This window comes from Pan troglodytes, chromosome 9 (assembly GCF_028858775.2).
Source record: "Pan troglodytes isolate AG18354 chromosome 9, NHGRI_mPanTro3-v2.0_pri, whole genome shotgun sequence".
NCBI classification, from domain to species: domain Eukaryota; kingdom Metazoa; phylum Chordata; class Mammalia; order Primates; family Hominidae; genus Pan; species Pan troglodytes.
Window position 1 is genome coordinate 11,964,642 of NC_072407.2, and position 14,167 is coordinate 11,978,808.

Consider the following 14,167-nt stretch of genomic DNA (forward strand, 5'->3'; position numbering starts at 1 on the left):
TAGCTCCTATTATACATGAATATGTGTTATTTGGTTTTCTGTTTCTTCATTAATTCACCTAGGATAATGGCCTCCATCTCCATCCTTGTTGCTGCAAAGAACATGATTTCATTCTTTTATGGCTGCATAGTATTCCACGGTGTATACATTTCCATGGTGTATACATACCACATTTTCTTTATCCAATCCACTGTTGATGGGCACATAGGGATTGATTCCATGTCTTTGCTATTGTGAATAGTGCTGCAACAAACATTAGACCGCATGTATCTTTTTGGTAGAATGATTTATTTTCCCTTGAGCGTGTACCCACTAACGGGATTGCTGGGTAAATTGCTATCTTTAGTTCTTTGAGAAGTCTCCAAACTGGTTTCCACTGGAGCTGAATTAATTAATTTACATTCCCACCAATAGTGTATAAGCATTCCTTTCTCTCTGCGACCTTGCTAACATTTGCTAAACTATATATATATATATTTATAATAGCCATTTTGACTAGTTTGAGATAGTATCTCATTGTGGTTTTGATTTGCGTTTCTCTAATGAATAGTGATGTTGAGCATTTTTTCATGTTTTCTGACAATTTATGTCTTCTTTTGAGAACGGTCTGTTCATGTCCTTTTCCAACTTTCTAATGGAGTTATTTGGTTTTTGCTTCATGATTTTTTAAAATTCCTTATAGACTCTGGATATTAGTCGTTTATCAGATACATAGCTCACAAATATTTCTCCCATTCTGTAGGTTGTCTATTTACCTTGTTGATAGTTTATTTGGCTGTGCAGAAGCTCTTTTGTTTAATTAGGTCTCAGTTGTCAATTTTGGGGTGTGCTGCATTTGCTTTTGAGGTCTTAGTCATAAATTCTTCACCTAGGCCAAAAGCCAGAAGAATATTTTGTAGTTTTTCTTGTAGGATTGTTATAGTTTGAGGTCTTACACTTAAGTCTTTACTCCACCTTAAGTTAATTTTTGTATGTGGTAAGAGGGTAGGGATTGAGGTTGATTCTTCTGCATATTGTTACCCAGTTTTCCCAGCACCATTGATTAAATAGTCTGTCCTTTCCCCATTGTTCTTTATTTCTGAGTTCTCTATTTTGTTCCATTGGTCAATGTGTCTATTTTTGTACCAGTACCATGGGTTTTGGTTACTGTAGCCTTATAGTATGAGATACCATCTCACATCAGTGAGAATGGCTACTATTAAAAAGTTTTAAAAATATCAAATGCTGGTTAGGCTATAGAGAAAAGGTGATACTTACACTGTTGATAGGAATGTAAATTAGTTCAGCCCCTGTGGAAAGCAGTTTGGAAATTTCTCAAAGAACTTATAACTATCATTTTACCCAGCAATCCCATTACTGGATATATATATACCCAAAGGAAAATAAACCATTCTACCAAAAATACACATGTACTCATATGTTCATCACTGCACTATTCACAACAGCAAAGACATAGAACCAACTCAGCAAAGACACAGAACCAACTGGATAAAGAAAATATAGTACATATACACCATGGACTGTTATGCAGCCATTAAAAAAATAAAATCACATTAATTTGAGATGGATTAAAGACTTAAATGTTAGACCTAAAACCATGAAAACCCTAGAAGAAAACCTAGCCAATACCATTCAGGACATAGGCATGGGCAAGGACTTCATGACTAAAACACCAAAAGTAATGGCAACAAAAGCCAAAATAGACAAATGAGATCTAATTAAACTAAAGAGCTTCTACACAGAAAAAGAAACTACCATCAGAGTGAACAAGCAACCTACAGAATGGGAGAAAATTTTTGCAATCTACCCATCTGACTAATATCCAGACTCTACAAAGAACTTAAATAAATTTACAAGAAAAAAACAACCCCATCAAAAAGTGGGCAAAGGATATGAACAGACACTTCTCATAAGAAGACATTAATGCAGCCAACAGACACATGAAAAAATGCTCATCATCACTGGCCATCAGAGAAATGCAAATCAAAACCACAATGAGATACCATCTCATACCAGTTAGAATAGTGATCATTAAAAAGTCAGGAAATAACAGGTGCTGGAGAGGATGTGGAGAAATAGCGCTTTTACACTGTTGGTGGGAGTGTAAATTAGTTCAACCATCGTGGAAGACAGTGTGGCAATTCCTCAAGGATCTAGAACTAGAAATACCATTTGACCCAGCGATCCCATTACTGGGTATATATCGAAAGGATTATAAATCATGCTACTATAAAGACACATATGTTTATTGCAGCACTATTCACAATAGCAAAGACTTGGAACCAATCCAAATGTCCATCAGTGATAGACTGGATTAAGAAAATGCAGCACATATACACCATGGAATACTATGCAGCCATAAAAAAGGATGAGTTCATGTCCTTTGTAGGGACATGGATGAAGCTGGAAACCATCATTCTCAGCAAACTATCACAAGGACAGAAAACCAAACACTACATGTTATCACTCATAGGTGGGAAATGAACAATGAGAACACTTGAACACAGGGCAGGGAACATCACACACTGGGGCCTGTTGTAGGGTAGGGGGCTGGGGGAGGGATAGCATTAGGAGAAATACCTAATGTAAATGCCAAGTTGATGGGTATAGCAAACCAACATGGCACATGTATACCTATGTAACAAACCTGTACATTGTGCACATGTACCCTAGAACTTAAAGTATAATAATAAAAAAGACACAAACACCCCAAATAAAGAGATTAATATTACTTTAAGAATAAAAAATAAATAAATAAAATAAAATCACATCCTTTGCAGCAACATGGGTGCAGCTGGAGGCCATTATCCTAAGCAAATTAACACAGGAACAGAAAACCAAATATCACATGTTCTCATTTATAAGTGGTAGCTAAGCATTGGGTACACATGGACATCAAGATGGGAGCAATAGACACTGAGGACTACTAAGGAGGATGAGAGAGAGTGAAGAAATAGCTGAAAAACTACCTATTCCTTACTATACTCACTACTTGGGTGATGGGATCATGTGTACCCCAAACCTCAAAATCAAACAATATAGCCATGTAGCAAACCTGCACATGTCCCCCCTGAATCTAAATAAAAGTTGACAGAAGCTCTCTGGGGCCTTTTTCATAAGAGCACTAACATATTCATCAAGGCTCCACCTTCATGATATAATCACCTCCCAAGGAACCCACATGTTAATACCATCATATTGGCAATTAGATTTTTTGACATACAAATTTTGGGGGGATGCATATATTCCATCCACAGCAGCTAGCTAGAACATAATGTACATGGTTCTAATTGCTTATTTAGTTGGTTGACTAAAACCTACACTGAACAGTTGCCTGAGTAAAGTGAAGGCCAGAACAAATTCCTTGGTGTTATTAAAAGAGACAATTGAAAGTTTGGGAAGATATGGTATGTTGAGCTGGTTTTAACATGTGCATTCCATGTATGTAGCCCAAGTATGCATCTTCCAAGAAGATCTCAGGAGCATCTTCTACTCCATGACATTGAACTCACTGGTAAAGAAGCATAACTATTATTAAGAAGTACTGAAATCACTATTTTATGTAGCTCTGAGATGTAATAGATGAATAGCAAATCTAAATGGGATCAATTTCAATAATGGTATCAAAACCCTAAAGTGACAGAGGTCATATGTGTGCTAAAAGTATAACACCAAGGTCAATAGGGCAATCATAACAGTATCCAAAAATGTCTGACCTATAGGGAACTTTAGAGGTGGCTAATTAAATATAATGTCCTTCAAATCATTGCTGGACAACCCAGTAAGATGCTACTTGATATGTATGATTCAATATATTCTAGGGACAGAGAGCAAGAAAGGAAACTGATTTGAAATACTATGAAATGTAGTGAAAGCTCCTCACACAATTCTCAGACCTGAATCAATTCAGAGATCTAGAGTATCTTAAAGAAATATTTTGTAAATTGAGAAAAAACCTTGCAGTAACATCACATACATATTCGGATACACATATATACTCTCATTCTTCATCCATTCCAAATGATTTTGAGGCTATTTAAAGGTAACTATTAATGAGAAAGGGAAATACCCAGACTTTCAGGAGTTATTACACATGGCTTTGAGCTGCACTAATTTTTGGAGGTCCAGAAGTCCACTGTTGTCCAGTCTGCCAATCATAGAGGAAGCTTATAAGAATCAGGATGTAAGTGGAATTTTGACCTAATTTCACCTTATTGTGAGCCCAATATCAACCAGATTTAGAATTGGAATAGATTTGGTCATCAACTGCCAAAATTACCCCAATATTGGCTCCTGGATCCAGGGAATAGAGCTATTACATTGGAAGGTTCAAGTGGAAGCCCCTGGATCTACTCATCCCAGCCAATATGGCAAATCAAAGAATGTTGATTTCTTCAGGAAAATGAGGTAAATAATCTGATTTTTATTATCATTATTATTCAGTCCTACTATCACGCTGGCTCTGATCTGAAGCCAGGGCTGATTTATTGCAATCATAAGCAAATCTATTTTACAGCTCATTAGTACAATTACATACCTTTGATCTGAAAGTTGTTTACCTGAAATTAGACTTTGGGTTTGGATTAGCTGGCTCACAGTTCAATGACTCTTCAGAGAACAGGGCAACTTCTGCTCATAGTAAATTTTAGAGACCCCATGGAGTCTAAAGATTAGTCCAGGGATTCACATCTCCTGTGTCTGGAACTGAAGATGAGGTGCAGAATTGAAGACAAAGCCCCAGAGGACTCATAGGTGAGACGACATCTCTGCCAACCCCTGCTTCCCTAGCATCTCAAGCTGATACATCTGTAAATCATAGCACATCCCCAGATAATGGGGCATTAGAGCAACAGGGGATGTCATTAATTCTCATTCATATATATATATACGTGTGTGTGTGTGTGTGTGTGTGTGTGTGTGTATATGTATATTCAAATAGCAATTACAAATACTAAGAAATACACCATTTCCCCCTTTGGGGCCTGAAACTACCTGACTCTCTGAAATTGAAAAAAAACTGGCATTTTAAAATAAAATTTCTAAAATCTCTACTAACTACTTTGTGGATGACTGGTGAGTACTGTCTGAATCTATAGTTTGCCCCACCCCTGACAGCAACCATCTGGTCAGGTTTCATTCAGAAACCAATAACAGGCTTGAAAATAATCTCTTACGTCAATCTGTGCAAATGCGTGCATGTTCACCAAGTGAGAGTTCTGAAAGATTCTATGAATGGTGGGGATCCAGGTTTCAAGCAAACAGAATCTGACATAAATAGTAAAACTAATAAGAGTAAGAACGAGTCTAAAGAAGGCATTTTTAACCTTGCATTAAGAATTGCCTTTGTAGAAATAACTTCTGGCCAAAAAGATATCAAAATCTTTTACTATATTGTTTTCTAGTAAAATGCTAAAGAAAATTATCTTCATCTTCATGTCTTGTTTTATCAGATTGCTTTTGTTAAGTTCAATAATAATTAAGGAGATGCGTATTTCCATTTTTTCCAAGTTACATACAAATTGTGTTTTAAGTGTGTACACTTGCAAATTAAATACTTGGGGTAAGAGCATTCAAAGATTAATAATATGCAATTTAAAAAGCAAAACAATAGAAAATGTGAAAAGAAAGAATTTTAAATGTCAAATTAGGTATAAAGTAAGTACATAGACTAAAGGAAATAGGTCCTATTCAACTGCACTTGTGAATAAGTTTAAATAATTCTGAAAATAGAATGGCTAGAAATAATTATAGACACCCTAGTAGGTAACAATAGCTTTGAAGCATGAATTAGTTAATTAATGCTATAGTTCTAGGTATTCAATTGGTCAATAAAGGACATTTTCACTTAATGTCATATCTAAAAGAGCAGGAAAGAAAAGGATATGAGTGTGTAGTGTAGCAATGAATGTTCTGTCAGCTCTTTGGACATCTGTCTGTGTGGGAGGATGACACACCTAGAATACCAGTCAAATAACAGCATCTTATAATCTTATCATGCATTTGTCTTATCTTCCTGCTGTAAATCATATGAAGTCCATGGTGCCCCATGCCAGTGGCATATTAATATATCCTTAAATAAAAATATCAAGCCATGATGTATTATCAGAATTCCTTCCATTGAATATTTTTCCAGATTACCCTTTTACTTGGATATTTTCATTCCCAGGTAACAAACCTGCACATGTCCCCCCTAAATCTAAAGGTTGAAAAAAAATAAATTGATATATAAAAAATGAAATTAAGCAAAATACACATATATAAAAAGAAATTAATGGCTAAAATCAGGCTCAGATGTAAGATGGAATATTATCAGAATGCAGGCCTACAGTGGTATAAATCAAGGAAGAGATAAGAGAAAAAGATTTTTAAATGGCTTGGGGTGAGATTCACAGGAGCAAATGTCAATTTTTTTAAAACCATGTTCAATGTTCTTTGTAGACATGAATGAAGTAATACAACTTTGGAGTTATGTTTGCAGAACTAACACGAAAATGTGCTGAGAGAAAGCTATTTACATCTAATCTCAATCCTACTGATTATTCATTGTCTTCCTCAATGCCTGTGAATATTTCATTTTTTTCCCAGAAGAAAATAAATTCAAGGAACAAAATGACTGCAGAGATTCAGTATACCAAAGTGCCTCCATGTGTTCCCCAAAAATCAAGAGCAAAGGTCTCTCTCCATATCTTTCTTAATATTGAATGTCCTCATCCTCGTATGGAAGTAGGAGCCAATCCTGACACCCCAATTTGGTTGGAATTTCTCTTGTCCCATGCACATTTCAGTGTGTATGGGCTGCTGCCATTCCCACAGTATACTGCACAGTCTCATTTTACTGAGAGCAACCAATGTCATGATGGACACCTTTATCCAGATTTATTTCTTACATGCCCCACTCACCAAGGATCACCATTTCCTAGCCAGAGAATCCTATGGGCAATCCAGGTCCATCAGACACTCTGTGAGCTACATAGTCACAGTGACTGGGGAAGTTCAAAGGGAGCTGCTGGCCCAGCCTCACTTGAGTTCAAGGACACACACAATGGCAGTCTCTCTGCTTCTGCGTGCTGACTGGACTATCGTCTGTCTCCAGTCTTACACAGCCCCTCAGACTCTAACTCTTACCTGTTAGGGTTTTGCTCAAAAGATTGCCAGATTTTTTTTTTAACTGGTGTTGCCTTAAAGATCACCAGTGCTATGAGGACCATCTTCATCCTTCAGGTACCCATCCTGGCTTTAGTCCCAAGGATTCTCCCCTCTGAAGCTTTTTGCAGCCACGTCTTCCACCTCTCAATCCTGAGTCTATCCAACCTTATTCTCTGAGATTACAAAACAAACTGGCTCAAGTCTTGTCCTAAATTGTGCCAGGTAACCACAGCCATAATCATGCTGAACCCCCTTCATACACTTCAAGGCATTCTGAGGGAAGGAATTTCCCAGAGACGGTCCCAATAAAAAGACTATTGAATGTGCATCAAAGGGAAGCACATTAAAGCCTCTGCTGTTAATTAAGCTGAAACTGAAGCCCAGTCTGTTTGGTGTCATCTGGTCTTGGAAACTGAGATAATACGTTTGAATTTCAAAAATATCAAATGTAAAAAACCAAAATGTTCTGTATAAAACAAAAGAAACAGTCCATATTTTAAAACTTTGCTGAGTGGTTGTTTGTCTGTTTTTTTCTCAAATAAAAATTTTCTTCATGCCATTTCTTTTCTCTCTTACATACTCTATGGGGCATGTGGGTGGGGAATACAGAAGACATTCATTTCTCACATCACACAACACCTGTTTATTTTGAGCTTATGCAGTAAAAATTCTGAGTTAGTCTCACCCATGGACTTTCCTCTCTGAAGGAAAACAACGCAAGTTAATTTTACTATTAAAAAAATGTAAAAGTATTATGTGAATCATTTTCTGGAAAAATATTTTTCTGTTATAGCACATGTTATTGAATAAATCCCGTAGGTCGATATGTTTGTGTCATTCAAATAAATCTGATGGATGCAAACAATTGGGCATTCGAATTGTGATAGTCATAATGTAATCACAGCCCAGAGTGTCTTTTCTCAGGTCGTAAAGAGCAGAGACTTTCCTGGGCCAGACAACCAAGCCAGACACACGGCTCACAAATACAAAGAAAGTAAATGTGGGAGTGAAAAAGCCTTCCTTTACCCTGAAGCTTGAAACTTCCCACTCCAGGATAGTATCAGCACTTCTTCCAACTGATTTAAATTAAATACAAAGAAAGTAAATGCAGGAGTGAAAAAGCCTTCCTTTACTCTGAAGGTTGAAATTTCCCACTCCAGGATAGTATCAGCACTTCTTCCAACTGATTTAAATTAAATACAAAGAAAGTAAATGCAGGAGTGAAAAAGCCTTCCTTTACCCTGAAGCTTGAAATTTCCCACTCCAGGATAGTATCAGCACTTCTTCCAACTGATTTAAATTAAATACAAAGAAAGTAAATGCAGGAGTGAAAAAGCCTTCCTTTACTCTGAAGGTTGAAATTTCCCACTCCAGGATAGTACCAGCACTTCTTCTAGCCCTGCTTAAATTTTGGTAAGAGTAAGACAGAATTATAGGTGGACATTCCTCGGAGCTTAACTGACTCTATAGTGTATTAATAGGGAAACATTTCATCAAGGGAAATCTAAGCCTCAAACCAAATGCGGCAGCACATCAGCTACTCCAGTGCACACAGGATAATTCAGAGCCCCCACCCACCCACGGTGCTATGAAAGAATCATCAACCCCACGTGAGTTCCTGGCTGTGGTAGAACAAAGTATCAGTTGTTTTGGGTTATGTCCCTAGCACTTACTGGTCATTGCCTTCAAAAAAGAATGTTACCAAGATTCTTACAATCTAGAGAATGCTCTTTCTCAAAGTGTATCCCCAGTTGAATGCATGAATCATATGTGTACCTTCCTTTAACATGAGTCCTTCCCCAAAACTAGAATTAAATCTCATGACCAAGCTGATCCTTAAAAACACCTTCCTCCTCTTTAGAATCTCGCTGATGACTAACAACCCTGGACTTAGAATTTCTCTTTCTCAGATTTGTGAGCAATAGGGTGGCATAGTGTAAATGCTGGTTCAGAAGTGCCGAAGTCAGTCTTCCCTTAGCTCTGTGAGACACACAGTGTCAGTTGCTCCCTTCATCTCCTCCCTTCTGGGCATTCACCCAGACAAAATCTGCAATGTCATCTGCTTTCGGCAAACCCAGTCTTTAGAAGGCCTGGCTGGATTTCACCCCAGATATTCAGTTCCTAGAATTGGCTCCTCATGCAATGAGAATTCCACAGAAAAACCAATTCTTGCTAAAAAGCACATTACCATTTGTACCGGGACTAGACAGTGAAATGATAGTGATGAAATGTGACATAAATGGCATTAGTTCAGCTGGCTCTCTGACTCTGTCCCTAACTCCGGCCCCTTTGGTCACTACCCAAGATAGGCACAGTCCTAGGGACTGGAAACAAATGTCCTATGGCTTATTGTTAAGGTAACCTGGTGATGAGCAACTACAGCATTTGCAAAATCATGGAGTTCTTCTATTCGCAAATCAAATTTACATTGCACTCTCCACCAGATATAGCCTAGATATTCTCCCCCCTCACCAGAATAAAAAGTCACAGATTTACCTTCTGCAAGTTACTTAAACTGACAAAGTTAACTAAGAAAGACCACTAAAACCAAACCTCCAGGTCTGACCCAATATTGTACTTTTTTTCCAGTTTCCTCCTCTTTGGTGTGAATTAATGAACTTCAGGAATGCTGAGGGAGAGAAAATGCACTTTCTAATTTGAGAATGCTCTTGACTTCAGCTCTGCCTTGACTTAAATGCTAAGGTTGCGGACAGTGTCGTTGTACTTTAAGGGCTGTACAACCAGGTTCTAATCTTTTTTTCCCCAGTGGCCATGAGAAAAAGGCCAGCCGCATTGAGAAACTGACCCTAGCCACACCAGGAGGCATGGATTGCCCCAGTTTCAATCCAGAGAGAAATGGAGAAGGGAGAAAGGGGAGGAGGTCCACAGGACCATTAGAACATTCAGTCTCTGACTCCTTAATTTGATTTGATGGGAAATACACAACAGTAGGAGAAATGAACACTACTTTTCTCTTACAATATCTTTTGGGATAAATATGCTAACCAAGATCATCTTTCCTTTGCAAGCAAAAATGTCCTATATGTGCATCCTAGTCATACAATCTTTGCATAATCTTACCTAGCCTCCCATAAAACATTTACAGCCACAACTTCAAGGCCACCCACTGTAGATGTCATGGAAAAGGGAGGATGGCTGTCTCCTAGCATCACACCCAAGGTTCTGAACATGGGAGTCATCCTGAGAACAGGCACCAAAGCATCATGACCTGAGTCATCTTTAGTCACGGGGATGATTTAAGGATTTTAATTCCCAAGGGTGATTTAAATCAAATGTAAAGTATCTCAGAGAAACCTGTATAAACTGTTCCCTAGGTACCCATGAAGTTCTGGAATCACAATAGCTAACAGACTTATTACACTGTAACTTTATAAGTACAGTTTCTGTGGAGCACAAAAACCAAGCCCTCCAGTCAGATATGAGGAAGTCTGTTTGTCTGACTGGAAATGCACTAGATGGATGCTTCCAGAATACTGGGAATCCCGACTAACTGTCCGACAGGCGCTTGGTAAGTTGCATTTACTTCTAAGGCTGTCATGTCTAAAGCCACAAGGCAGCCAAGAGAAGGGTTTCAATTCCAGGACTGTGAGGAGGACAGGGCTTTGGGACAGGTGTGCTTTGTTTCCACCAGAGGTGAAATGGGGAAATATTGGTTGGCTCTTAATTGGAAAGCTGGGATTTTTTTTTAACCAGTGCATTATTCTATGAGGAAACTGCAGCAGGGACCTGAGAAACATAGGAAGCCTCTGAAATCACAGGCAAAACTTTATGTAAGTGAAGTCTTCCTAGGGATGGGTACTTAGCTTTCATCAGATTTTCAAAGTAGTTTATGTTCTTTCACTTTCTAAGATTTAAGAATATTTCTTAGGTTCTTCAACCAAGTTGTTTGAATTGTTTCCCCATAAAGAGTAAAGGTAAGGAAGAAAACAGCAATGAGTTGTCATATGTTGAACAAACTGGTTAAACACAATAAATTGTAAATGTGCTGGAACAAATTAAGAGGAAGTGTTACTGAACTCATTCCAATATGCCTAAAATTTCCTCACAGGAGTCTAATCTTGCAAGAAAAAAATAGGGAAAACAAAATTATGAAAAAATAAACACTGACAAATCATAAATGGAGAGATAGTTTAGGCAGAGGGCTCTGGAATCAGCCTACCTGGTTTCAAATCCTGCCTCATCTATTTTGGGAATCTGACAAACTACTGAGCATTTCTATATCTTATTTTCCTCCTTAAGAAAATAATGAAAATAATAGTTATGTACTAAATAATATATGTAAAACAGAATGAATCTTGGCATATTGAAAGTATTCAGATAACTACTCATTATTTGGATTCATTAAGTTTGAGAGTAATTAAATCTCAGCATTTTTTTAAAAGCAGACCACAAATTTTCGCTTAAGTAGAAAATTATAAGACAAATATTTATAATTAGAGATTTACTATTTTGTTTTTCCTGGAATTTATCATCAGGTCTAGTTATATTCTAAAAACTAATAGCTTTGATATTATTAGTAATCCTTAAACTTAAAAGTTATTTCAATTAGAAGTTCCTTGGAATGCAGAATAACATTTTAATAGGATAAAATGATACATAAATATTTAGCTAATGGAATAGAAATTTTTAAAAACCTCCAAATTAGAATGTGTTAACCATGTCTTAGAAACTTTAGAGGCAAATGTGAAATCACATCAATAACAGCTGACAGAGCAAAAAAAAAATATCTTCTGCCAGGCAAGAGCTGTTAAAGCTAGAATCTCCACACTGGTTTTTAGACTCTTCCAGAATTACTAAACCTTTCCATGTCTCAGTTTGAAGTGGTAACTGTTCGAATGGACGTGGAAGACTTGATCACTTCTAGAAATGAACCCAAAAGAATTTAGATGACACAGAATTCAAAACAAAAAAAAATTACAAGCAAACATTTTAATGGGTAAGACTAAGTGCAGTGCCGGAAGAGGTTTGGTTTTGTGTTAGGCTATGATTGAGAGAGATAAGACCACAACAAAACAGGTTACATCTACCATAAGCCAGAAGTGTCAGAAATGCTCATATTTCCAAGGTTCCTTACTACTTTTTAGACATCTTAGGGCACCTTTTCTTCCCTGCTGACTCCTTTCCCCACCCGTTAAAGATATATTTTACCCTAAGGTCTGTCCCTGAGCCCTTGCTGTCACTATTCTCTCTCCCTGAATGATCTCATTGGTTCCCATCCTTCATTCCATCATCTGTATATCCATGGCTCCTGAACCAGGATCCTGGCTCTGACTGTGCAATGAACCTTTGTCCATCCTTCCAGCTGAATTCAACACTATTTTCTCCTACTCCACTCCTAGCCTAGACTTACTATGTTCAATGTATTCGAAGTAACAACACAGCAATGTTGTTAAACAAATATAGTGGGGAAATTTCCTTCCTCTTTTCTCTCAATTATGTCTTCTACTTTTGAATTCCATGATATTAATTGTGGTAGAAGTGTGTGTGTGTATTTGTGTGTGTGTGTATGTATGTTTAAATTGTGTCAGATCTCCCTAGGAAAGAAGTAAGGTAAAATTAAACTAAACTTTTAAGTCTTACATTACCATTATTCTGAGACTTGAAAACTCAGAGTCTCAGTCAATTGTCAAGTGACACAAACTCTGTCTTTGAGACACTTCTTGCGCCTATCTCCTTTCTTCATTTCTGCCACGATTCCCTAGTTCAAACCCTGATCCTGTCTGACACGGAAAATGTCTCAGCCCGTGTCCTTGCTGATGGCTCTCTTCCTTCACACCATCCACATACACTGCCAGACCATCTCCATGAAAGCTGAATGCTGGTCAAGGTCAATTCTACTGCTCAAGTGTTCAATGGGTCCACGCTCACTACTGAACTAGTTATTGGATCCCCCTGACATCTACAGCTTTTCACATGTTTATCCACTATGAATCTCTTTCATAGGCATTTTCTTTCACCCAAAAGGAAGCCCACAGTCGCCAGTGCATGCTCTGGGCTGTTCTGGCTGAACCCCTTGCTCGATTGTTCTCTGTACCCAAGACTCTCCTTTAATCCACCCTTCACATTTGGAGGTTCTTTCCATCTTCCAATGGCCAGCTCAGTTCACTTTGAAGGCTGCCGACTCTCTGCAGGATACAGACTGAACTCCTTATAGAGGGATACTAGGCCCTCTGTTATCTAGCCCAGATATGCATTTCCAGCCACGTTTCTTATCACTAACTCACAAGCAGTACCATCTTTTGATCCAAACAAAAGGGACTCTGCCTTGGCCCCATTCTTCAGATCCATTCTGGGCTTCTTACTACTGCACCACATTCCATGGGGCAAGGCATCTATGATGCCAAATGGATGTGTCCTTCCAGCCCCTGGTATCCACCCCTTCTAGACCATCTTCCTAGTAACAGGACTGTAAGGTTCCTTGCTCAAAAGGCTCCCAACTTATTCCCAGAGTCCATAAGTGTCTCTTTACCAAATCATCCTTGCAAGGGTAAACCATGCTGCTCATGTTCTCGGATGTCTGTGCAAGTGCAGTCATGTGGCCTAGCAACCAGTCCTCCTCACCAACACTGCCTTCCAGTCTGGAATTCCAAGGATCCCAAGAATTCTTCCTTCCAGATATCATAAAGGATAGTTGTTAAGGAGGTAGGATAAAATGTGTTTTAGTAATTTGTTATCTTGATTTTTAACTTTTAAATATTTAGGCATATTGTATGTGAGCCTTCATTTATTATTCTTGCCCTGGGCCCTGCCAATGCCAAAGGCAGGTTTGCTCCTAGGAAGCCTGCTTTCTAACCACACCAAATATTTGTAGTTATTTAACGCCTGGACTTCCTCAAACCTCAGTAACTTTGCACAGGCTATTCCCTCTGTCTAGAATGCCTGAGAATTTCCTTGTACTTCTGAAGCATCCTTCAAGAGGATAAAAGGTAAAAATTGCCACCACTGTTACTGTATATTAACTTTGCTCTGGAAGTACTAACCAATACAAGTAGAGAAGAAA

The 14,167-nt window shown here is 38.1% G+C and overlaps 1 protein-coding gene across 1 annotated transcript in view; it reads right to left on the reverse strand.

The window, feature by feature from the left end:
- LOC466428 (olfactory receptor 5P1-like) overlaps positions 1–13,680 on the reverse strand; it is a 91,423-nt gene extending 77,743 nt beyond the window's left edge. Inside the window, 1 exon segment of the mRNA XM_009459882.4 lies at positions 13,637–13,680. Coding sequence (XP_009458157.4) covers positions 13,637–13,672 — 36 coding nt within the window. The 5' untranslated portion in view covers positions 13,673–13,680.
- Positions 13,681–14,167: the final 487 nt, after the last annotated feature.